The sequence below is a fragment of the Candoia aspera genome, chromosome 7 (assembly GCF_035149785.1).
Source record: "Candoia aspera isolate rCanAsp1 chromosome 7, rCanAsp1.hap2, whole genome shotgun sequence".
NCBI lineage: Eukaryota > Metazoa > Chordata > Lepidosauria > Squamata > Boidae > Candoia > Candoia aspera.
In genome coordinates, this window is record NC_086159.1 from 5,586,727 (window position 1) to 5,613,945 (window position 27,219).

Sequence of the window (27,219 nt, forward strand, 5' to 3'; positions counted from 1 at the left end):
CTAATTTATTTAACTAGATGAATCCAAGATTCAGGGTGTCAACAAAGAAAAAGACTTCATGCATATGGCACAGGGACAGGCTGCTCGGATTCAGCTGAGATCCAAAGCAGAGGGACTGGGTCACAAAGGGACTTAGGCAGCATGACTAAGTGGCATATGTCACATTGCCACGTGGGCTGTTCCCTGTCAAAACAAGACACTGCCTAAAGGAGGCAAGAAAGCTGAGCTCTTACAAACTGCAATACTGCATTTGAAATGTTATCTATGTATCATTTTGCCTGTTTTCTCTTCAGCAAAAACACTCCTCTGCTGTCGTGGTCAGCAAAACCAAAAGAAAAGCAGAAGGGCAATCTTTAAAAGGCTGCCCTGTAAAAGCAAAGAAATCAGGCCTTGATTCTTTGTGTTAGCTAGAGCTGAACCAAGGGGGCGGTTTCAAAATGCTGCAACTCCCTTTGCCAGCCTGCCAGCCAAGATCTTCAAAGGAAGGACACCCACCGAGGTCCTGAAATAGCAACCCAGATTATCCCAGCCTCTCAGCTTTGTAGCCCTGAGTTTGCAACAATCCCCCTCAGGGATGGAGAGAGATGTCAATCTTCCAATGATTAATGCATGAGCATCTCAACCCTCATATTGGATACAGAAAGGGGAAAATGATAAATAGAACAAAGAAGGACCGCGTAGAAGCTTTAAATGCTTTGCTACTCTCACCCTTGCTCACGCGAGCGAGCCACACAGAGAAGCAAGCACATGAAATTGTGCAAGCCGGATGCACAGACATGCACGTGCGCTTCCCTTCTAGCTCCAATTATGGCTGCCTCAAGGAATGAATCGGTTAAAGCGTTCCTTTTCAACGAGGAAGGTGCAAGCACCTGCTCACTGAATAAAGGCTTGGTTCATGATGTAACTAAGCACAGTAACTAAGCATTAAGCTTTTTTTTTTTTCCAATCAATAAAGGGCAGGATTTGTGTACTTTGTGATAAGAATGCTGTAATATTCACAAATACTAAAATATTCCAGCCGAGGCCATCAAAAATATGGCCAGCAGGGGTTGCGCAAAATGTTCCAAACTCAGAATGACCTTCCAAGCGTTCACAGTTTGAGCCTGAAATGAAAACACACCCTGTGTTACAAAAGTGTTAGGAGTTTGGGAAAAAATGGAGGGGTTCTCCTTCCACGCTGTCCCATCTTTTACCACGCAGAACAAAAGGATTCAAAACGAACGCCTGCCCCCTCGGTTTTGGTCCCAGACCCACAAAAATGCGCGTGTAGGATTTTTGACAAGATGCTCTAGACTAACACCCACCAGCTCTAGCTAGCAATGCCAATGGTGAAGGACTGTAGAAAATGTAATCCAACCCCCCATCTTGTATATCTTTCTTTCAGTTGTTTTTTTTTTTTCAATGAATAAATGTACTGGCAGAGGCAGAATGTGGTATTCCGCTTTCCCAAGGATTATAGCCTCAGAAATGGATGAATATGCACACCTCCCTTTTTAAATAGCATGACATAAGCATGCAAATTGGCCCCCAAACCAAAGCAATTTGCATTACTATATACTCTGCCAAGGCAGCTGAAAACAGGAAAACACTACAGTCCAACTTTTACATATAAAACAGAAGTGTTGCCAGGAAAAAAAAAAGGGGGGGGGAGGGAGAGAGAGAGAGAGAGAGAATGGCACCTACTTTCTGAACAAATTTAGTTCACAGCTGCTTTTGTACAAAGATGCTGTCAAGCCTGCTATTTTTACTAACTCACCCATAAAAATTGCTAGGTACATTCCCACCCACAGTCTTGCTGTCAGTAGCAAAAAAAAAAGGGAGGGGGAGAAAATAAAACTTTAAATATCTAAACATTTGCCTTTTAGCAACAGGTCTGGAATACACATTAGCCTAAAACACCGTGGTTAAAATGATGCCCACGCCACGGAAGGGAATCAGCACGAAGAGCTAGGATACCTGTTCACGTATGTATGTCGTATTAAGGAAGGACTACGGATGGAAAACTATCAGACACCATGCCTCCAAAAGAGACAAGGCCAGGACTAAGCAAAACACAGAATTGATATCTGCTGATTAAAAATAATTGCCCGTAAAACATTTATAAATTGATTGATCCCCATTGGCACCACGCTGATCCTTTGGTCTCTTATTAACACACATGCACAGATATTAGTCTCCCTCCTTCCAGGAGAATTAGCCAAAATGAGAAAAGAAAAACAAGGCAGAGAGATGGGATTAAGAAAATGGGAAAGCTGCAACGAGAAAGGCAGAAAAAAGTGCGGGAGACCGAATCTGGATGGACATGAGGCAAGGAGAGTAAAGGGATAGGGAAAGAGAAAAAGACCAGTTTAGGGTTATGAAACGGGGTCTGTTCACCCAACAAGCATCATTGGCAAAACAGCGGCTCATCTTCAGGCTAACACTGAAGGTCATACATTTTGGCAGCCCTTTGCATTCACCTGCATGTCTTGCCTATTCTTTTGTCTTCTTCTACACTTATCAGGGAATAATACATGGAGAAATACTACAGTCAACTCACAAGAAGCCAGCATCCTATAAGAACCAGACTTCCAGTTGAAGTTTTTTAAGGTCAGCATCCATTTAAAAGCAAAACTGTCAGATAAAATACTAAGATCACCAGAACTGGATGTTGGGATGTTTCGTCTTATTTGTTTTGAAGCTTTATAGTTTGAACTGAAATTAAAAAAAACAAAAACCTGCACCATTCTTAAAAAGCAGCTGGTGATATGGAAGCAGCTTCCATGTCAACTGCTACTTGGTTGTTCCCCCAGCAGACACGTCCGCCTGGCCCCAACTATGCAACCAAGGTCAATGTTTCTAGTGACAGGCTGTACCTAAAACATATTGGTATCCCTAATCAATAAGTGACAAATTAAGCATCTTTGGCTACTCCCCCACCAAAATCAAAGGTTCTTCACTGACTTACCAAAGTGGGTATCTATAGATCTACATTAGGCACATAGAAGGGTTGGCATTTATCAAATAACCTTCTGGTGGTTTTAATTCCCTTTGAGCAACAGTCATATATGTCATAATCACTGACTGAAACGGCTCTCAATATACCACGCTGCATTGGGGAAGCAGATGTGTGGGAAAAAAACCATGATTCTACAACTCCCGAAAAGATGGAACGAGGTCTTTGGTCCTTCTGACCCACATTTAGAGCAGTAGCTGCTTTCCTCTGATAAATATGGGGGTAGTGGGGGGTGGTAATGGTGAGAAATAGGGTATTCACAGCAAGTTATCCAATGAGCTTTGAAACTGAGCAGGGGTGTGAACCTGCATTTCCCACATCCAAGGAAGGAATGACGGATACGGTACAGTGGATCCCACACACTGAACTTGCTCTAACGCGCTAATGAAATTCCATCATCCCACATGATGCTGTGGAAGTCTCAACAGCAACATTAGGCTGGGTTTGTGTAACAATAAATCCTGGGTGGGGATTTGTCTCCAACCCTTGCTAAGATGTGGCTCCAGGGAAGAAACAAGTAGGCATCTTCACTGGAACAAGGGGTCTACAATCTGAGTTCTTGTAACTTGGTGAAACTGGAGAGCCACAGAGACGACCTTGGAGAAAACATTCAGGAATAGTTTTGAAAGCAAAAGCATGCGTTAAGCCTGAGAAACAGAGAAAGCACGAGAAAAAAGCTCGGATTGCCTTTTTATAGAGTAGAGTAGAATTCTTCGCTAATTCACTAGGGTATAAGAGGGAGGGAACAAAAAACAGTTACGGCCCTTCAAGGTAGGCCAGGTCAGAAAACAGACTCTACTAGTCTGGCTGGAATTATCCTTTACTGATACAGGCTACAGAACAGGGTCTTGAAAAAAAGCCCCCCCAAACCAGGAATTCAGCCCCAGGACACCTCTAAAGGCTGTCACCTAATTGTAACAGAGGTGACCTGTTAAATACATGGAGAACAATTCTATTAAATTACCCAGATTTTTGTCCTGAGCCCTCTGGCAAGAAGCTGCACTCCAAATATAGCTATCAGTTCAAAAAGAAAGTTACACACTTCTGCTTTAAAAGAGAACCTGTTCTTAATGCAATCAAACGTTGAGTCAATAGTCCAACATCCTGTTTCCGACAACCATCCTGTTTCCAGGAAGCTCGCAAACAGGACACAAGAGGAAAGACACATTACTTTGTTATCCTGCAGCTAGTTTTCAACAGTCTTTTACATGGACATTTCATGTAACCACGAGAGGCAGTAGCCCCCACCCAGCCTTCCTTCCATCTGGCCCATCTCCCAGAATCTCCAAATGGCTGGGGGATCTGGGAAATGGAGGTCCAAGAATTTAGGATTGAATTTTGGGCTACCCTATCCCCCTCTTCCACCAATTTATCTCATCTCTTTCTGGACCCAACTGTAAAGATTCGAGTTTATCAAATGAGTGTGTTGGAAAGAGGAAGAGAGACACACGGGTTGTGTTGAAACTCAGTGCAAAATGAGCTACTGCAACTGAAGCAACTCCTCCCCAGCACTCGGGGCGTCAAATATAATGGGTTTTTGTTCCTCCTTGCGAAGAAAGACTCGTTCTAACGTTTCCCTTCATAAACAAGGGAAATGTTCAGAGCTGTTTATTTACTTTCACAGACACACGAGGACAGTAAACCAGAATTCTATTCATTCATGATTTCTAAATGAGTCATTTGCCTACAAAGGCCGCTATTCAGCATACTTTTTCTTTTCTTTTCTTTTCCCTTTTTTTTAAAGATGGCTAATTATGTCGTTCTCGTTCATCTAAATCCAATGTGCAATTAATACGTTTGGCCAGAGGATCGTGGCTGGATTGCTCAGCCACAAGACGGGTCTGTTTTCCTTAGAAAATGAACTCATTGCAGGTGCCCGCTACAGAAACAAACAACCATTTGCTCTCCCTGAAGACAGAGGTTATGCAGCCGCAGCCTCACCAAAGCCCCCCTTCATTAAGAAAGCAAGCTTCCCCAATTTAGGGCCCTTCAGATGACTCAAGGCCAGAATTCTCATCATCCTTGACCGCTGGCCATGCAAGCTGGGCTTGTAATAGTCGGAAAGCTCTGGAGGACGTCACATTCTAAAACACTTCATTAAACTGTGGTGCAAAGCTTTAGCAAGTACTTGGGTAAACAAATGGGACCATTTTATCCCACGTGAGCAAGCACTCATGTCTGCATATATCCATGTCTACAAGTACTAGAGAGTCAGTCTCTGATTTGATTTAAATTACGTCCCATTTCAGGAAAGGCCTGGAATGTTTTCAGGGGTTTCAAAAACAACAACAACAACAACAACAACATTCTGGTGGCTCTTCTAAATTTTAGGTAGCAGATGTTTCTGCTCTGTCAGAATTTATCATGTAGATTGTGGACGTATCACTTTCCGAAGCAAGACGACCCCTTCCAAAACACAGCTGTAACTGCTGTAACAACAAAAACAAAGCTGCTCCAACTTTTCTTTTTATTGGAACTGAGAGTACAGATTCCCTTTTCCAAAACAAGGCTGTGGTTTTTTTAAAAAAAAAATTCTGTCCTATTTTAAAAGATTGCTATTCACTCTTGAGAGAGTCAGGTTGGTGTAGTAGTAAAGGCACCAGGCTAGAACTGATGAGGCGGTGAGTTCCAGTCCTGCCTTAGGCACAAAGCCAGCTGGGTGACTTTGGGCCAGGCCCTACCTCTCAGTCCCGGGAAGAAGTACAGGGCAAACCACTTCCAAGATCTTGCCAAGAAAACTGTAGGAATCAGTCTAGGCCAGTGCTTCTCAAGCTTAGCAGCTTTAAGAAGTCTGGAGTTCAACTTCCAGAATCCCCCAGCCAGCTATGCTATTCTGGGGGATTCTGGGAGTTGAAGTCCAGACATCTTAAAGTTGCTAAGCTTGAGAAGCACTGGTCTAGGCAGTTGCCAGGAGTCAACAATGACTTGAAGACACACGCACACACCTTTATTCTTAGCCAAAAGATAATCTCAAAACATATCAGGGTAAATAAATAAAACATCTGAGATAACAAGATGGAGAACTTGCAGGAAAGTACAAAATGCGCATATACAAGTGGAACGTGCTGAGACATCCAGGCAAGCATGCTAATGGTCTGTTCCATCCCCTGGAACAAACTGGAAGCAGAACGGCTCCCCTGCAGCTACTATCAGTTGCCCCATGAAGGAAAACAAAGCACAGTCTCACCCATCCCTGAATCTTTTTTGGTGCCATCCGAAATGATATCCACGTGATCGCTGTCTACATCGTAACTGAAGAAATCGTTCAAGTAGGTTTTTGACCTTTGTCCACCGAACACATACAGGCAGCGATTTTTCTAAGAGAGAGGGAAAAGAAAGATGCACTGAGCTGTTAATTGCAAGAAGTTTCTAGGTATGGTCTAGAATAGGAAGGCTGCATAAAGGGTTTTTAGCATTTTCTGAATTTTATTATTTATTTATCTATCTATCAAACTTTATCACCGCCCATCTCCCCCACCTGGGGAGACTCTGGGTGGTTAACAATAAAACAGGATTAAAATTCAGAACAATTACAAATACAGTAATACAATAAAAATAGAGATATAATAGTCTAAATGGCTAAAAGATTTAATCAGTCCGTGAGTGTAATAGGTCCATCAAAGATCACTTTAGGGTGCTAGCCAACTCCAGGTATGACTGTTCCCTCTCCCATTCCAAGCCTGCTGGCAAAACCAGGTCTTTAATCTTTTGCGGAAGTCCAGGAGCGAGGGGGCCTGTCTCACCTCTGGGGGAAGGATGTTCCAAAGGGCGGGAGCTACCGCAGAGAAGGCCCGCCTCCTGGACCCTGACAGACTGAATTCTCTTACTGACGGGGTCTGCAGCATGCCCTCCCTGCATGACTGGGTGGGGCAGGTCGATGTAATAGGGATGAGACGCTCCCTCAGGTAGCCTGGCCCTATACCATGGAGGGCTTTAAAGGTGATGACCAACACCTTGAATTGGACCTAGAAGCAAACTGGAACCCAGTGCAGCTCAGGCAACAAAGCTGTTACATGTGCAAACCTTGGGACCCCCAAGATTGCCCGCGCAGCTGCATTCTGGACCAGCTGCAGCTTCCAGATATTCTTCAAGGGTAGCTCCATGTAGAGCACATTACAGTAGTCTATATGGGAGATGACCAGGGCATGAGTGACTGTTCAAAGGGCCTCCCGATCCAGGAAAGGGTGTAACTAGTGCACAACGCAAAGCTGTGCAAAGGCCCTTCTGGCCACGGCTGCCACCTGCTCTTTGAGCAGGAGCCATGAGTCCAAGAGGACCCCCAAGTTACACACCGGATCTGTCTGGGGCAGTGCAACCCCATCCAGAACCAAAGATGGCAAAGTCCTGGATACGGAAGAGCCATTAACCCGCAGCTACTCCGTCTTACCAGGGTTCAGCTGAAGCCTGTTGTTCCCCATCCAGACCCCTACAGCCCCTGGCACCGAGAAAGGGCGGTCACGGCATCACTTACCTCACCCGGGATGGAGATATACAACTGAGTATCATCAGCATATTGATGATACCTCACCCCATGGCGACGGATGATCTCGCCCAGTGGTTTCATGTAGGTGTTAAAAAGGAGCAGAGAGAGCACCGATCCCTGCGGCACCCCACAATGGAGGGGTCGAGGGTCGGATCTCTCCCCCCCATCACCACCAACTGGGACCGGCCCTGGAGAAAGGAGGTGAACCAGCACAACACCACGCCGCCCACCCCCAACTCCGTGAGCCGACCCAAAAGGATACCATGGTCGATGGTATCGAAAGCCGCTGAGAGGTCAAGAAGAGCCAGGATGGATGCACTGCTCCCATCCCGCTCCCGCCAGAGGTCATCCATAAGTGCAACCAATGCCATTTCTGTCCCATATCCGGGCCTGAAACCTGACTGGAAGGGGTTTAGATAATCCGTTTCATCCAGGATCCTCTGGAGCTAAATTGCTGATTTCAAGGCAACGCAAAGCTGTCTATAAGCCCGGGGGAAGATTACAGCCATTCAAGGCTTTACCCAGATGCGGCTTAAAACAGGAATGATTTAAAAATGCTTCTGTTTGTACATGGTGCACATGACAAGCACCTACTTCTTGAAACTCAGAGGCCAGAATTGGCCTGCAGGGCCATAAACCGAGGGAATCAAGCAATGAGACATCTATTTCCTGTGAAATGCAAAAGGAAAACAAGAGGGAAAGACTAAGTAGGTTTAATCCTTGTACACATGCATCCTGTGGATGCAGCTTGGTATATTTCCTGTCCTCCTGGTGATTATCAGCAGGAGACTGCAGAATATTTAGTGTCCCATTTGCTTATTAGTAATAACAACAAATATGCCGATTAAAGGTAGGAGTTCAGTGCAAAGCACAAGAACATCAGAGCTTGGCTGGATCAAGCTAAAGGCCTGCCTAAGCCAGCACTCCATTTATGCCACGAGCATCTTGGCAGTCCAACCCCCAACCACTTCTGACTTAAATTCCCCAGCAACCACTACTTGATGCTGTAGATAATATGTACCATAGCCATATCCAAAATCCATTTCTCTAACTCCCCTTTGAAGCCACAGATGGGGATGGTCATAGGGACATCTTGTGTCAGGTAATCCAAAGCTGCACTACATGCATGGTGTGAAGGACCTCCTTTTATCTATTCTTACTCTAGCTAATGAGCACTTCCTCTTTTGTATGATTTTCCAAGGAGAAACCCTTCCCTGTATTCATGCCATATATAATTTTAATCTCCCCTCCACTGCTCTGGGGTCCACGACAGTTGTCTTGGTTGACAAAAATGCAAACGCTGCCATTCTGCATCCTATGGGGCTGCTATCCATCCACCCATACAATTTCTAGGTCAGCCAACTCCCAGATTACTTTTTGTTTCTCTTTTCTACATTGATTTTCACAACATACATCACATTTAATAACAGTGTATTATAAACAAGGAAGAATATTTAAATATTCCAGCCATGATATCTAGCATCTATAGTATGAAGACCTAGTCTGGAACAGCAGGTAAAAGTGAAACAAATGAGCAAATGACAAAGTGGGCCAATTTTAAAAGTGTGCATTTAAAGTACATCCGGAGAAATGGCCTGGCTACTATCCTGGCCAAAAAAATAAAAAATCGGAATCTCACTTACTGCCACAGACATAATCACATCTTTAACACAGAGGTGTTGCAGAGAAATGAAATACGCTTCTCTTTTGTTTGTCTCTCATACTACAGCTATGCATAGAACCAAACTAGCTTGGAAAAAAAAATAAAGATTGCACCCTCAGTTCCTGATCCACATCACTGCCCACTCATCAGGGCAAGGGTGAGGAACTGGGGGTCCACCATCAGATGTCTAACCCTAACCATCAGAGCTTTCAGATACATTTTTAATATTCACTATAGAGTTTTAATAAATAATGCACGGGCCAATATTATAGAAGAAAGTAAGCAGTCCCACTGAGGGCTTGTCCTTACTGAATGGAATAGCATGCAGTGTCCTATTCTGGACTGGACATCTTCAGGGCCAGCATTACATGAGTCCTCTCGCAAGAGTTTCCATATCCGGCACTGACAGTCGAAAGCAAAGAGGCCGCTGAATTGTGGCTCACTGGCTCGGCTGTCGTCCACACTGCCATTGCATGTCAAAATCCTTCCCCCAAAGGTATAGATCATGTGCTTCTCTGAATCCATACACATCTGCAACAAATGGGAGGCATTTTCATTAAAAGTCACACACGCAATATGGCTTGGTGTCATGAAAAAAGATGGAACATTACGCTTTAAAATACAAACTTGTTCCACAAACTGGTCCCTGAAACCCTGAAGCAAATCAAATAATAGTACATGCAGGCCACAAGGTCCTTTATTCAGGCAGTACAGGACAGTGGGTAGTGTGGGAAACAATACAAGTATGAGAATACAACATTCAATTAGAATGTCCCAACAAGCTATTAATGTTTACCTACGAAGAGGCCGCCTGCTCGAGGGATGTTCTGAGCCCCCATTCCATTGCCAGGACCCAAATGAATGCACAATTTATTTAATACAGTCCATGTTGGCGCAACGCTCCACTTGTTCCTTCCCAGAATTTGATTCTCTTGAACCCTGCCCCCAGGAAAAGAACATTCTGGTGATTCCAGACACCAGAATTGGAGAGAGATGGAAACCCCGTCACCTTCCTTTCCCTCGTAAAGCGAGGAGGTCTTATGGAAGAGGGGGGAGCAAGAAAAGCAGAAGGTGCTGGTGCATTTAGGCTCGGAGGGACCACCATGAACCTGAGGGTATCCTCCAAGCAAGGAACCGGGCAAGGGGAGCAAGGGGATGGAGAAGGGAAGGGATGGCCGTAAAAGGCAGCCCTTGTGTGGGCCGAGGATGAAGGGTGGATCCAGAAGAAGTGGTTGGGGTGGCCTTCGGTCTTCCCAGCATCCTTGACACTCATGTCCCCTTTTTAGCCCCCCAGACCATACCACAGCACTGCCACAGACCCTATTTCATTAGATTAGTGCAGCCTTTCTCAAACTTTTGACTGGAGGAACCCCTGAAATATCTTTCAGGCCTCAGGGAACCCCCGCACATTCAGGCTCAAATAGAGGCCAGAAGTTACGAAATTATTTTATCTGTTTCATGGGTAGGCCTGTATATATGCATTAATAGTGTTCTTAAACTAAAAACAAAGAATCAAACTTCCCTCTTGAATGTGAAGTTGCCCGAATATGAAATAATTTTTTAAATGAATCTTGATATCCCAGGGAACCCCTGGTGACCTCTCCCGGAACCCGAGGGTGCCAGGGAACCCTGGTTGAGAAACCCTGGATCTCACTTTTTCCTTCCGCTCAGTTTCTGACCAAATCCCCTTCAACAGATCTCATACCTTCCTGTATCACATTACTCTTTCAAGAATGTCTATCCTATAGACATTTTATTTCTCATACTCTCCTTTCCCATCTGTGTGATACCCACATAAACACACACATGCACTAACTTCCTGTCTCTCAGCATTTGTCTTTCTTTATAACCTTTGTAATTTTTTTCCTGTGTTCAAATGTCTTTTTACATCTTCCTCTCTTCAACCCACTCTTTCTTATCAACACACACACACACACAGAGGCACTTTTTATCTCCCAAGGACATTAACCAGACTGAAATCTCACTCAGCCAAAAAAATTGATCTGGGGAGATCTCTGGGCAGGGTATTAGGGAAAGTGGGGAAGGGAAAAAGAGAAGTAGGTAGAAGACAAAATTACTATCTTCATTCACTGTTTTTCTGGATGGAACATGATCATGGCTTTTTTTAAAAACAAAACAAAAAAAGCAAAACCTGCCCACTCTTATTGTGATAAAAACCTACCTTTATCAACTGAAATATAAATGCAATTTTTCCATCGATTCCATCCTCTAGTTCTTTCACTTTCCTGTTGTGTCTTCTACTTCTGGTTCTAGACCAGTGTTTCTCAAACTTGGCAACTTTTAAGATGTGTGGACTTCCACTCCCAGAATTCCCTATGCTGCCTAGGGAATTCTGGGAGTTGAAGTCCACACATCTTAAAGTCGCCACCGTTGAGAAACACTGCTCTAGACTGTAGATCAAGGGCTTTCTCCTCATTCTTCACAAAGCATCGAAACCCTTAACGTTGCCAAGCCATAATCACGAATACAAATACTATTAATGAAAGTTCCAAGTGCTCGTAGTCCTAGACCGCGAATCACACTGACCTGATGGTCGAACACGAGCTTGGGACCTCCATCAGCAGCCGTATCCTCGCTCAGCAACATCCAGGTATTTGTGTCGATGTCATAGCGATAGAAGTCGCTCTTTAGAGACTTGCTGTTCCTCACAGAGGAATCCAGGTAACGACCCAAGGTGTAGATCTGCCTTCGCTGGATGTCAATGCACATCTTGTGACAGGACCGAGCGCTCGGACCATGCTGGAGAGCAGAAAGAAGGGGAAACGTGTTGTGCCTGTTCACAAGGAGACAAGCGAATGGATCTGGGGTGGCCAAGAGAGTCCAGAGCAGACTCTTCAAGAACAACACTGGAGGTTGCAGCCCCAAGAATTCCCAACAGGCAAAGGCCAGTAAGAGCAGAAGTGCACAGACCCTGGGATCCAGCCTCTTCCGTCTGTCAAATTCACACGTAGAACTTTGGGTTCTTGCAGGGTGCACATGTGTGATAAACAGAAAAGCATCAATTCCCCCTGGCACTTTTTTAAGGAAAACTGCTCCATTGCTCCTATCCAAGAAACACCTTTGGGAAAACCGGCAGAAAATCACTATACTGTGATTTAATGTGAAAACCACAATTTTATTAGCCTTCTGCTCTTCCCTGGTTCTTTGTGCAAGGGAGGAGATTGGAAAGCCACTATATGGTGTTAAAATTTACAGGAACAGGGTTACTCTGAGGCGCAGAGGCTTTGGCAGAACAGAAACTCTGGATCACTAAAACCTGATCCAAAACACTGGAAGATTCACCAAGATCAGGAAGACAGTCCTTAAGATGAGGCACTCCTTAACCATGCTTATGCATAAACCTTAATATCTGCATCAAATTTTCTAAGGCACACGCTTGCAATTCGATTCAATGACCCACTCAAATGTAATTGCTCATTTCCTGTAACTTTGGAAAACACCCTAGCAGCAGCAGGCCCATTTTATCAACCAACTTCAAGGCTGTGTGAGGAACAGCCCAAATTCTACATTTTGGAGAGCACAGCAGGACCAACGAAATAATTTTAAAAAAGGCTAGAACAAAGGGGGTTTAGGGTGGACAATGCCACATGAGAGATGTATAGTTGGTCTGGAGTGAAAAATGAAGCAGAGAGCAAATTGAAACCCTTGTAGAAATCATACCGCAAGATGGGACTTCAAGAGGGATCTAGCCCAATTCCTTTACCACCAAAATAAATCTGCTGCCGTGGGTAAGGGGTCACTCAGCTCTGTTCCGAAATTCTAATCAAAGAGAACTCACCCATTCTGAGATACTGCACATAACTAAAAGCCTTACTTATCTAGATCAACGGGCACAAAATTTTAAATGCAGAATCAATACATTTTTCCCTCTGCAAAATCTGTAGGGAGGGCTGATGATCTAGACATTCCAAAAATAAGCCACTCTTCTGTAATGTGACCAGACATCCTCGGCTGAAGTCAATAAGAATGTCTTGACTATTACGCTAAACCATACTGTGACTAAATGTAGTTTACTGCAAGTAGTCCTTGATTAACAACCATTTGTTTAATGACAGTTCAGACTTTACAACGGTGCTGAAAAAAAATGACTTACAACCAGTCCTCACACTTATGACTGTTGCAGCATCCCCACAGTCATGTGATCACAGTTTGGGCGCTTGGCAACCGGTTCACATTTATGACTGTCGCATCCCGCGATCACCGTTTTTGACCTTCCTGGCTGGCTTCTGGCAAGCAAAATCAATGGGAACTGTATGATTTGCTTAATGACCATGTGGTTTGCTTAATGCCCACAGTGGTTTGCTTAATGACCACCTCAAAAAGGGTCATAAAATCAGGTTGGATTCACTTAATGACCACTTCACTTAGCAACCTAATTCCAGTCCCCATTGTGGTCATTAAGTGAGGACTGCCTGCATATAAGCCAGAGTACACATATGTAAGCCACACTACACACTACGCCATAATCCATGGTTCAAACCATAATGGTTAGGTTAATATACACTTAACATGCTAAGGCAACATTGAGCAGACAAAGTTACAACTGAAGACCGTACTCTTACACAGCAGGCAGTGAACCTTACGGGCCTACAACTGCACACAGCATCACAACCAGCCTCAACTTCTAGGAAGCCAAAAAATATCCATTACGAATGGAAATGTGAACTACTGCTTAGGCGGTCGCTAAAAATCTACAGCCAGCAACTACGTAAAAAGCTGCAAAGATCATTCATGTCAGGTGACTAAGGAATATTTGCCAGAAACAGACCTCACATTACTTTTCTCTTAAAAACTGGATCCTCCGCATTCTCTTGAGCACTGCCCTCATACAGATGTTGATTCCTTCGAATCAAAACAGCCATTATTTCCACATAGATGCTCAGAATGCTTTGTCAGCTATGGAGTCACAATGCTGCATTTTTTACATGCTTAAAATATTTATTGCCTGGGTTTTTTTTTTATATCAGATGTTTCACAATTAAAATCAAGCATTATAAAAATTAACGAACTTTTAAATAGATAAGCTAACAGCACACAAAACCTGGAGAAGATCATCTCAGAACTGGCTTTTGCAGGTCATGAATGACAATCCAAGCTCACTTGATCAAATGCACTCCAAGCATAATGGCATTCAGTGCCCAAAAATGTTCACATCAGAGGCAGAACCAAGTTAGAAGCATTATTCCTGATCATTCTTTTTATGTGCAAAGGTTTACTTCTGGAAGCACCTATCAGGTGAACTCCACTGGCGTGCCAGTTGGTTCTATTCAGACAGAACTTGATCGCTCAACGGCTGATCTGTCAGGCGAGAAGACATCAGACCCCATCAGAAGCACATGGAATGCAACTTCATTCATCTTCCAAAAAAAAAAATTAAAAAAAAATCCTGAACAAAACAAGTTTGAGTGAACTTCCTCCCTGTGCAGATCAGTCCACGGGGAACAGCTTACTCCTTCTTCCAAGGGAGCTGAAGTGGTGCAATGCGCAGCTTGCTTACTAGGATAGGCCTTCCACAAGGTTCATACCAGCAGCCAAGTCCACCATCTCCATGAAAGTACTTGGGTCGAAGGAGGAACTGCTGACCTTTCCTTGCAGCTTCCACATGATGGCTTATTCCCACAAATGTTTCCACAAGCATTTCTTCCTGGGCATCATTCCGAAACCCTCCTAGGGGAGTGTTCTGGCAGAACTAGCCCAAGAAACATCTATGCGTAACTTCTTCAATACACTTCTGTTAAGACTGAACTGTAAAATACACAGGGTGGAGCAAAATCGTTTTTAGAACCCCAAAACAAAACAGAAAACCAAAACAGCATCTTTGAAGGAGTGGACCGCCACTATTTTATAGCACATGCTGAAGGAGAAAGTGAGGAAAAGAAGAAATTAATGTCTTCTCCTCAGTGCCAGACTAACTGAAAAATGTGCTGTGTCTAATTCACTGATTTTATGGCAGAGGGACTGTGGGCTACATCACGCAAGGGCTGTTTTCCTTGGAAACTGTTAAGCAGCACACTGCAAGAGATGTGTCTTAAAAATATATTTAAAGTTTGAGGTAAGACCCACGGCAAGGCTCTTGTGTCCTTGGCTAGTTCAACAAACAGGAAAATTTAAACAGCCCAGGTCTGGCTAGATTGCATTGAAACTAAACACCAATTTAACAGGAAGTCACACACAGACACACACACACAGTTTCAATTCAATGACCAGCACTGGGATGGGTCAATTAATATAAGTAACACAGAGAACTCGGTATCATAAGGGAAAGGGTGGTACTGATTTAAAAGATGGACTGTGCCTTCTCAAAAAACATTTTAGGGAGTAGGCTATACACACATAGTTTTGCAGAGACAGGTTTCTTTTCATTTTGCCACTTTGCATATAATCAGCAATGTATCACACAGGCCACTTCCTTCTGAGTAATGCTCATCACGGCACCTAGAGAAAGATAATACGGCCAAGATATTGCAGGTCTGGTTCATAAATAGCCAGGTCCTGCTACCGGGGCTTTGGCTTGAAGGAACCTGAGGGAGCACGTCCATGACTTGGAAGTTCTCCTGGACTCACAGTCACTCCTAGATGAGGTGGAGGTGGAGGCCAGGGAGGACTTCACCCACTTCATCTGGTTCATCAGTTGCAGTCTTAGCCCTGGCAACAGTCATTCATGCCCTTCTTACCAATGTGGGGCTGTCTTTGAAGACTACTGCAATTGTGGCAGAATGCAGCAGCCCACATGCTGGCAGGTGAGAGCTGCCATTACCACCTAGCACCTGTCCTATAGGGCCTGCAATGGCTTTCACAGGTACAATTAAAAGAGCTGGGTTTGATCTTCAAAGCCCTCCCTGGCTTGGCTCCTACATGGAACCAGCCCATCCTGTGCACTCAGCCCACCTGGGAATGCTTCATGTTCCCCATGTACACAAGGTAAGAGCGGTGGAGCCCAGAGACAGTGTTTTGCCATGGTGGTCACCATCCTGTGGACCAACAGCCTCAGAGGTTCATCTGGGAACTAAGCCATTAAGATGGAACATTTCCAGAGGGCCTCTGAAGTGTAGTTTCACTGTTACTATTTTGGGGCTGGTGTCTGAAACTCCTTTTAAAAACATTATTGATTTTCATTTGATTATTGCTGTGGTTTTATCATTGCCTTGTACTGATGCTGTATTGCACGGCATTTTTCGTTTTATGCTTTTATCTCATTATAAGCCATAAAGATTTTTTTAAATTAGGATTAGAGCAGTATACAAGTGCAATCAATCCTGCTATTTGAGGTAGTTGCAGGACAAGGAAGTACAGTTGCTGCAAGACAATTTCATTCAGAAATAAGCTCCAAATATTTCTAGCTTCTAATAAAGGAATCATTAGGCTACTGAAATAGGAAAAAAAAGAGAGAGCGGAGAGGACACTGCCTGGTTTCTATGACCAGAGAAAGGTCAGCAGAGGACTTTGCCTGTTAAATGTCTACATGCAGATCTGGATTGCTCACGGCCACTCGCCTGGCTTGAAGATGAGAATGGTTTACCATCCCAGAAAAGCCCTTGAGGATTTAAGTGTGGTTGTAAAAACTCATAAATCCAAACACTGCCTCTGAGTTATTTCAGGGAAAGATCAAAGCACGTGGCCTCAGTCAGAAGGGTTCGTTCCTATTTCAGACCCAGGAATACTAAGAAGAGAAGAGATAGAGAAGTTGCAGTATAAATGAAAAGAAAGATTCTTATACATCCCCATAAGCTCAAAACGCCCACCAGCCTTCTAACCTCCTGCCCTCCTTTTATTCTCCAAGCTTAAGGGTCTCCTTGAGTTAGGGTAGTGAGATGAAGCAATGCAGCCATCCCATGGAAAGGCATCCTGATTTCAGATCAACTGAAACAGTGGGGGTAGTGGCAGAAGAGAGGTCACCTCAATAGCCCCTGCTTGGTAGGGTCTCATGGGGTCAGTCTTCTTTTAACATCTACAGTATATGAAGGTGCCAGGTGACGCCACAGTTCAAGATGTGAGGTCATCAATATACTGATGATACTCCATTTTCAAACACCACTCCAAGCTGTAGGAGAGTGTACAGGCACCTAGAGCTGATCTTGGAGACAGTGTGAGAAAGCCAGTAAGGGGGGAAGGAAGACACAGCCATTAAGAAGGGACTTGAAGATAGTCCACAGTTCTCAGATAAAAGAACACGAGAAATAAACTCAAATAACTCTACCTTGATTTTATTTGGTAGAAGATGGGCCAGCAAGAAACTCTGTCAGGCTTTCAAATTTCTGTTATTCCATCTACAACCATACAGAGCATTCCTGGAACCCCTGCTGTGCCAGTTTCTTGACCTGGCCTACCTTGAAGGGAGATGCTGTTGATGTCTTTTGTCAATGCTTGGAGGCTATCAGGCTCTGGATGGGACAGAATAGGCTGAAAGTGAACCCAAATAAGACAGGGGTCCATCAGGGTTTGAACCCAGAGTTCTCACTAGAGGCACAAATGACCAGGCTCAAATTATCTTACTTTGGACACATTATGTGAAGACCCAGCTCCCTGGAGAAGGCTCTGGAGAGAAGGCTCTGGAGAAGACCTAATACTGGGAAAGGTGGAAAGAAAAAGAAGAAGAGCAGCAAGAAGGACAGACGCAGTGCACCATTGGAAGATCTGAAAGACCAGGTTAGCGATAGATTGTTATGGAGAAAATCTATCTACATGGTCGCTAGGAGTTGACAACAACTTGATGGCACATCATCCATCCATCCATCCATCCATCCATCAGGGTCTCCACTGACACCAAGTTATCTTTGGTTGGGCAGGCACTACCCCTGAAAGAGCAGGTTTGTGACTTGGGGGTGCTCCTGCAAATGGAACAGATGGAAGCTGTGGCTAGAGAGGCCTTTGCCCAGCTTTGGCTGGTGCACCAGTTGCAGCCATACCTGACACAGGAGGACCTTGCTGGGGTAGCAGCCCCAGTCCTGTGGAAATCTAGCTGTCCCCTCCCTGACTGCACTCACAAAGATGCTGAAAACCAAACGGTTGTAGGGGGTGCTCTAATTAGATTGGGCCATCTCTGTTTTGTTTTTTGAGCTATTATACTGTTTTGATTTCTTGCTGATTTCATTCTTACCATGGGTGTTTTAAGCATGGTGGGTTTGGTGGGTTTTTTTGGTAACGGGTTAACTGCCGAGAGTTGTCTGATTTCAACGGAATATAAATGCAGTTAATGAACAAGCCAATAAAACCAATAAAGGGAAGTACTGGGGCTAAGACACAGTACCAGAACTTGGTAGTGCAAAAGTCTAAAGGAGATGTCCTCTCCACTGAGTACTGCAGAAGAGTCTTCACCATCCTGCAACCTTCCCAACATGCTGGACTGAAGCTCCCATAATCCCCAGCCATCACAGTCATGGCCATGCCAACCAGGAAGGACAGAATTGCAATTCAACACCCTGAAAGCCCCCAGGCTGAGGAAAACAGCAATAGAAGTGGGTATCAAAAGTAGAGAACACGCATATATTATCTCGACATTTTCAAGTTAACCTCAAAGATGAGAGCAAAAGTGCCTATTTTTCACCCCGTAGGGCTACTACCTGAACAACCACTAAGCATGAGCTTAATCTTTAAGTAAAAACCATAAAAGAAAATAAAGATAATAATGGTTTTTACTTAGATTTCTTCAATTACACACGCGCGCGCACACCATACATGGGCAGGCATGTTGCACCAGCCAACAACTGCTTAAAGAAGCCATGTCTATACCGGCTCATGCTTAGTGGTTGTTCGGATTTTTTTGTCCCAGAGATAGTGAAAGTAGGGAAAAAAGAAAGTAGGAAAGGGAAAGGGAAAAGGGAAAAGGAAAAAAGGGAAAGTTATATGACTTACGGCCTTTTTGCTAAAAGGAGAGAAAAATGAACTTGTGATTTATGGGTCTGAAGATTAGAAAGGGTAGCTTTTGGAAAGAAGGAAATTATGATGTAACTTTAGAGAGAGGGGGCAAAATATAAACATATCTATCACCACTGTCAAGAAGACTGGAAGCTGTTTTTTTATGACTTTCCAAGCCCCTGGTATGGTCCGAGGACCTCTGCAAACTAATATTTTGGCTTAAGCTATCCTAATAATATGCATTATTATGAATAGAATTAATGGAGCTAAATAAAGGTTTGGGTAAAGCAGCATTAATTCTCGCTTTCCACACATAGAAAAGGTTTCAGGTCCATTCAAACACTACCTTCCTATGCCCATTTGGTTGCTTTAGAATGCATATTATATTTAATATGCATATTGCACCATATTTGTGCTACAAAACTAATAGAAGAGACTCTCAAAACAATGAATTTTTAATGTGTTATGGGATGCTACATGCCCAAGCTTTGGGGAAATCTAACGGATCTTCAGAGGGGAAAGGGAAGCAGGAACAAAGACTGCATTAAACTATACATTCTTTGGCTTTGCTCAGGACATTAAAAGCTACCTAAACCATCCTAATACAAAGAAGCAGAGACAGGGTGTGCAGCTGGGAAAGACGACAAGGTATTTCTCCAGCTTATAGGCCAAACCCAAAAGCTAATGCACACTACGAATTAATTCCAAGCTAACTTTTGTTATGCACTTGATAAGTAGCCCTTACACAGGTCCCTTCTCTCTCCTCAATATACATACACATCATATCGTTGGCTTAAATATATATCAGCTTTATAGAGTTGTTATAACAATGATTGAGACAACGTAAGTGAAGTTTTCATAGAATCCTAGGGTTGGAAGGGGCCTTGGAGGTCTTCTAGTCCAACCCCCTGCCTAAGCCCAAGGCAGGAATCCTCATACCACCTCAGACAAGTGGTTGTCCAGTCTCTTCTTGAAAACCTCCAGCGATGCAGCACCCACAACTCTGGGAGGAAAGTCGTTCCACTGCTTGATAGTTCTCACTGTCAGGAAATTCCTCATTTCCAGGTTGGATCAACAATGTACAGTGCAATATGAATGTTGTAGATGTTATTATATTGTCATCTCCAGAAACAAGCCTTGTCTTCTGAGGATGTACAAGGTTTTGATGGCACTGCTGCTACGTGTCCAGATCAGAGGGAGGAATTATCCTACTCTACTCTACCTTGGTCAGGCCTCACTTGGAGTACTGCAGTCAGTTCTTCACATCCCAGTTTAAAAAAGACATGGATAAACTGGGGAAAGTCCAGAGAAGGGCTATCAAGATGGTGAAAGGACTGGAGATGAAGTCCTACGAGGAATGGTTCAAAGACCTAGGTATGTTTAGCTTGCAGAAGAGATGGTTGAGAGGGGACATGATCTTCAAATCAAGGGGATTGTGGTCTTCAAATACCTGAAGGGCTGTCACATTGTACAGGGTTCGGACTTATTCTCACTTGCTTCAGAGGGTAAAACTGGAACTAATGGGATGAAACTTCAAGGATGTAGATACAGATTATACATCAATAACAACTTCTTAACACCAAGAGTATCAATCAGTGGAATAGATTACCACACAAAGATTACCACACGAAGTAACAGATAACCACACGGAGTGGCTTCTTCCCCTTCACTGAATCTTTTCAGAGGCTAGATAGTCATCTACAGGGGATAGTGTAGTGAATCCTGCAGTCTGCAAGGGGTTGCTCTTGATGAGGTCCCTTCCAACTCTGATTCTATGATTTTATCTACCATTATTGAGCTGCACTTTATGTTCCCCAAATTAAGCTATAGCTATAACTGAGCATCTCCAGAGAGAGGAAGGGGGGGGAGAGAGGGAGAGGGAGGGAGGGAGGGAGGGAGGGAGGGAGAGAGAGAGAGAGAGAGAGAGAGAGAGAGAGAGAGGTTTTATCTCAAGGTCCAGCTGATTTGAGTGCCTATTTGCTCTTTATAGAACTGTTTTGAGTTTATAGACCTTCTAGAAACTTTGTTTGTTTGTTTGTTTATCAAATTTGTCACTGCCCATCTCCTCCCACAAGAGGGACCCTGGGCAGTTTATAGTTTATAGTTCTTCTAGAAACATTTTCCTGTCTGTAAGACAGCCTGGCATATTCTCAACCTAACCTGGGCAGTTCCATAATCACCATGAGAGATCACATCCCTGGAACAGCCAGCCACAAAAAGGATTTTTTTTTTAATGGGGGCCCAGGTAAAACCCAAAGATGGAGAGTATAGTTCACTGGATAAACAATTAGTTGAAAATTTAACTTTTCCTCAGGATTTTAGCCTGCACTTTTAAAACTAGACTTGGGGAGAAAAAAGCATCAAGTTTTGCATTTATTTAAAAGGGTGAAGTTGCCGCACTTTCCTTCTATAAATTTCCCAGGAGATCTTCAATGTACATGTTTGTAGATGTTAAAAGCAACTGCTGACTTGGCTGCATATTTAAATGAAATGGGCAGTTCTAGCAGAAGTTGTTTCATGAAACAAGTATGATTACACTGAATATCAACAGCGTCACCTTGAAAACTGAGGGTATTAGTAAGGATGTCACCCTAAACCCACTTTTTGAAAACTCACAGGTTCTAAGAAAGCTTCCTTCATTCCTGGGGTCAAGTGTGAGAAGCCTTGCCTTCTCATATTGGGATACTATTAAAAATTATATTTGTAATCTAGACATATGTCTATAATTTTATACTCTGCATTTTATACCTTGTATTTTATCTCCTGTGTTTTTATTCTATTGAACTGTGAAGTGAATGTGCCATACGATAAATAAAATAAGTAAATAAATTAGCCCTTTTTGCCAGATCATCTTGTTAAGCAATGTTCCTGGACAAGTCAGCTTTTCTGGAGAATATTCCATCCCATACCTAAAGTGTCAGAGGTCTCCACCATACCAAGCCAGCCAAGAGGGACTTTATCAGCAGCAACACTGACATTAGGTTTTGCCTTCTCCTTGCATTGCTATCCTGACAGAGCAATTTCATTCTACTCCACCTCCTTCTCAAACTTTCCTGTAGCTTCACTCTCATCTGCAGCATCCAGGATAACCAAGCTTCAAACAAGATCTTGGACAAACTAAACCTATATTAAACAGACACATGTCAGAGGGAAGAGATTTAACCAATTTTCAAGATACTAGTGTATTCTGTTTTTATACATATACAGTATGTGACCATGCAAATATAAAATCCTTTCCCTCCATTTTTGAAACGGCTCAGTTAGCTATGCCAGACACTGTTTCTCTGAAAGAAGAATGAGAGGAAAGAAGAGCTAATAAGGTATTCTGCTGCTCTTAAAACAAGCTGTCCTGATACTCCTTTCAAATTCTGTTCTGGATCACGCTTCTCCAAACTGGTGCCCTCCAGATGTACTAGGGCTGCAACTCCCAGAATTCCCAGCCATCTTGAAAATTCTAGACCACGCCGAATGGGGACGGCTAATTCGGTTGACCAGATCGGCTGGGGGAGCTGAGAGCGACAGTTCCAACATATTCTGGAGAGTAATGAACTCCCAAACTTAAGAAATGCTTTTTATACACACTCCATGTTGATACATACAGTATGTGTTGTCCACTTGGCCACAGCTTCGACCACAGGCTCATAGGGATCAAGCAGATCATAATTCAAACCACCACACAGAAATATCATCTGATGTCATCTTGTAAAAAGGTGGAGGCAGTTCATCCACGTATGGCTGATTTATCTAAGACCTCAAGGAACTTGCATGAAAAGATCAACACCTTTTTGCCCAAACTAGTCCATCAAGTTTCAGGTCTAGGGAGGGACTAAGCTAATATTTCTCCAACTAAAGCATTGGCTACAATTAATCTTGTTTCTTGATGATAAATGGCTTTGTGGATGAAGATAAGCCCCTGGAACCTGTCTGTCAGATATTCTTCTCAGCATCGCGCTTGGGTCCCAAGTCAGAACAAGAAGCACAAGCCACTAAAGAGCCACAATCGTTATGGTTTTAAATGCAGCATGGATTGTTTTTCATTTATATAACTGCATTTTGTTAATATACAAATTTTTACCTATTTATTTCACTTTTATGCAACCTAATAACAAGCTTTCTGCTTGTAAACTTAATCATTTACTTTTCTGTCTTCCAGTAATAAGGAGTTAAAACTCTGGGGACCCCTTGTGCAAGATAATTTGGTCAACTGATTGGTAAATAAATGACTTAAACAGAGAAACAAGTAAAATAAAAATAAGGCATTTCTTCGTATCAGAAGAGAGCAGCAAGATGACTTAATTAAGAATCTAATCAACCTTCCATTCCTGATCACAAGTAACCCATATCCATTGCCCTTAAAAAAAAGAATAGTTTCAACTTTTCCTAATTTATTCAGAAGTCAGTCCCACAATATTCGCTAGGCTTTCTCCCAGATAACTGTACACATTTTTTGGACCCTAGTACATAATCAAAGTACTTTGGATTTCAACAAACAAGTTAACATGTAGAAGCGAATGTTCTAAGAATCCACAGACTCTTTCTTTTAATGGCTTGTTCATGAACATTCTGCCCTTTCCTTTACAGGAATATTGGAAAGCATCTCAATTCAGGGACTTATTTACCTTGTTTTGACTGTGATCTTTGCAGTCGGTCTCTGACTTCAATTAGAGATCACAAGAGTGAATACCTTGACATCACCTGCTCCCCACAAGATGTCAAAGCAGGACCCCGGGTTTTTATATCTATATACATACACAAAAATGCACTTGTGTTTATGAGAGAGAGCGAGGTGGCAGCCAGGGGCTACAATTTCTGCTTTGGGGGAATGGTCACCACTGTACTTTCCACATTTAAGGTTCCCTGTGTGTTTTAATTATTATTTTTTAATTCTGTTGTTATATTGCTGTTATGAATTGCTGGGAGCCTTGTTGAAACCGGTGGTATATAAACATAGTAAGCACAGTGAATGAAGCAAATAAGTAACTAATACGCAGCGGTAATACAGCATTTTCAAGCATTTAAAGCACATACTAACAGTATTTTGTTCTACAGCAAACACGTAAGGCAAGAGAGAATTATCCCCCTATTGCAAATTTGGGGGTTCATGAAGTTAGGAGAGTTGAGGACACTAAGCACTACTCAAGGAAAGCCCATTTAAAGCTCTTCCAATTCCTAGACCTCCAGATATTTGCCCGCTACCAAAGTTGGATTTAATTTAGTGCTCTCTCTCCATAGATATTTGATGAAGCCCAGCACTGCTTGCTGGACCAAAGTTTCCAATCGGTTCCAAAAATTCCATTAAACGTGTTTTTTGCTTCATTCTGTTCTGCCAAAGCATCTTTGTTTATTTTCAGCAATGGAACAGCCAACTTTTCCATCAACTATTATGAAACATACGGAGACTCAAAAGGGTCATGACTGTATTCTCTTAGAATGCACGGGAAGGAGAATGCGAGATTCTGACCTCTGTGCTTGCTCAAGGCATACTTCAGAACTGTGTTGTCTGGGCCAACACCCGGCTTGGATTACACTGCACGCTCCTAAGGAAACAAAGAAACTTGCCTCTTTTTCAGTATCTCTGGATATACACGTCCACTGATTTTCCTTCACGCTGTATGCCCAGAAGTCCGCCAGGTCTTGCGTCCCATCCCAGCCGCCAAACAAATAAACTGTTTCTGATTGAAACATTAGAAAAAGGCATTAGTCCGTGAAGTGTAAGACCACCATCGAAAAGCTTTCTTGCAAAGACAAAACATTTTTCAGACGTTTAAAACTCTACTTGTTTGATATTTCTGGTAACTCCTAATGGACTTTTTACTGAACCAGGGCTGAAAAGATGACGATTTGTAGACTGTGCATAGATAAAAGTTAGGCTATGGGAAAAAAAGAGGTTTTTTTTTTAATTTGTAACTTTAAAAGAGGGTGAAAGGTTACTATTTATTTATTTTTCAAATTTCTATTACCGCCCATCTCCCCCCAAGGGGCTGGGCGCATCTATCTATCTATCTATCTATCTATCTATCTATCTATCTATCTATCTATCTATCTATCTTTATTTATTTTTCATGCTACTATATTAGCTTATGCTCAGTATGAAGGCTGGAAGCCACTTCTTTATTACTGTCTTTCTTTTCTCTTTTTCTTTTCTCTTCTACTTTTTGTTTTATTTCCTTCACCTTCTGAACTTTTCTCCTACTTTTCTTTTTCCTTTTAGTTTAGTCTGTGTTAGTTTTTACTACATATACTAAAAACTTCAATAAAATTAAAATTCACCTCTTCAGGAATGGTGGGAAGGTAAGGGTACAAACCACACGAAAAATAATGTCTTGATAGGGATTCTGAGTGCTCTTGGGGGAAAGGTGCCTATTGAGTTGTATCCCTGAACATTCAAAAATGCTGAAGGCATTTCTAATTCATGCTAGTGAGTGCCTTTAATTGGCCAACATTTGAAGTGGAATTTTGATAAAATAAGGGATCTACAAACATTCAAACCTGTGTTCAAGGGTGTCCCTGCTACTCTCTCCCAAGTTTTCAAAGCACTTTCAAAGCTGCGATTTCTGAGTTTCTGTAGACTTTGAATGGGCATTATTTCAGTCCCAAGACGATGAGAATTGTGTGTGCAAATCCTCTTACGCTGGGGGCTGGGCAAATGGTGATATCCAGGCAAACTGCACTTACATAATCCTCAAGGTTTACATAATCCTCAAGAAAACAGGTATTGAGCCCAAGAGTCAAGAAGGACCAGTTCATGGAGGAAACCTGGCAAACAGACAATCTGCTATTTAAAAAGAGCTTTATATCTTTTCACCATAATTCCTACCATACTGGACAGCAAAATGTCAATTGTCCAGAAGCGGTAGGGAAATTAGACAATAGTCATTTGCACCCATGACAGTATCTAGCTCGGATTCACACATTCTTTTCGTTCTCAATATGTTTCATCTTTAGAGCCAATGAGTAGCAACAGGGAAGTAAAGAATTGCATGGCTGCTGATGAAGTAGAAAAAGCTGAAAGATTACAAAGGCCACAAAAGTTATCTTCTTAATGGAGTTTCTATCACAGCCACCCCCAGAAACAGGTCCACGTTACCTCCGGTCTGACATCAGTTCCTCTCAAGATACAGCTTAACTTATGTCAACTTCATAATACTGGGAAATTAAAAACAGTATTCTAGACCTGCCCAGAAGGCTCCCAACCACCACAAGAAGAAAAAACCCTTACCATATTTTCTCAAGACAGACAACTAGCAACCATGTAAAGGTAAAGGTTTCCCTTGACATGAAGTCCAGTCGTGTCCGACTCTAGGGGGCGGTGCTCATCTCCGTTTCAAAGCCGAAGAGCCGGCGTTTGTCCGTAGACACTTCCATGGTCATGTGGCTGGCATGACTAAATGGAACGCCGTTACCTGCCCGCCAAAGCGGTACCTATTAATCTACTCACATTTGCATGTTTTCGAACTGCTAGGTTGGCAGGAGCTGGGACTAGCAACGGGAGCTCACCCCGTCACACGAATTCGAACCGCCAACCTTCCGATCGGCAAGCTCAGCAGCTCAGTGGTTTAAACCGCAGCGCCACCGCGTCCCCCTAGCAACCATGATGCCACCTTTATTTTATTATTATTATTATTATTATTATTATTATTATTATTATTATTATTTCAAATTAGCACTTCTGCTAACTCCCTAAAAATAAACGCAAAAGGCAGCCTTTTGTCTCCAGTGTGCTTTGTACTGTGCTCTGGAAAACTCTAAAAGGGAAATCCTGTTAGAATTTATCATCAACGATAGACAAACTGTTCAGAAGACAACTTTTCTCCAAACCGGATCTTAACCACCAACAGCAAGGGAATGTCAAGTATCCTTTGGACCTTCTTGATTTGTAGGAATGACTGCAATCTCTTAATGGGCCATAGACTCCTCTGAGGCGGACACAAACTCCTACAGTAATCCCTAAAGAAAGTTTGAACGTTGTGGTTTAGAAATTTTCACTTTGTTTATTTTTAAGGAACCCCCAAAGGATTTGACCCAAGGATTCTTTTAGCAAAATAGTTAAGCAAGATCCATCCAAAAATTACTGCTGTATGATGCAATAAAGATTCAGAGGGGGAAAAGTGGTTAAAAAAGAAGGATCTGGATATAACCCCTGCTTGCAACAGCTCTAATGGCCACTATCAGCACCACCACCAAAAGGTTACCTTGGGTCAT

General features: G+C 42.9%; 1 protein-coding gene across 1 annotated transcript in view; it reads right to left on the reverse strand.

Annotated features, from left to right (window-relative positions):
• MKLN1 (muskelin 1) overlaps positions 1–27,219 on the reverse strand; it is a 106,823-nt gene that overhangs the window by 19,499 nt on the left and 60,105 nt on the right. The window contains exons 10-13 of the mRNA XM_063307966.1: positions 24,577–24,689; positions 11,689–11,901; positions 9,451–9,672; positions 6,183–6,312 (exon numbers count right to left, since the gene is read on the reverse strand). Of these exons, the coding sequence (XP_063164036.1) occupies positions 6,183–6,312; positions 9,451–9,672; positions 11,689–11,901; positions 24,577–24,689 (678 nt within the window). The remainder of the gene's footprint in view (positions 1–6,182; positions 6,313–9,450; positions 9,673–11,688; positions 11,902–24,576; positions 24,690–27,219) is intronic.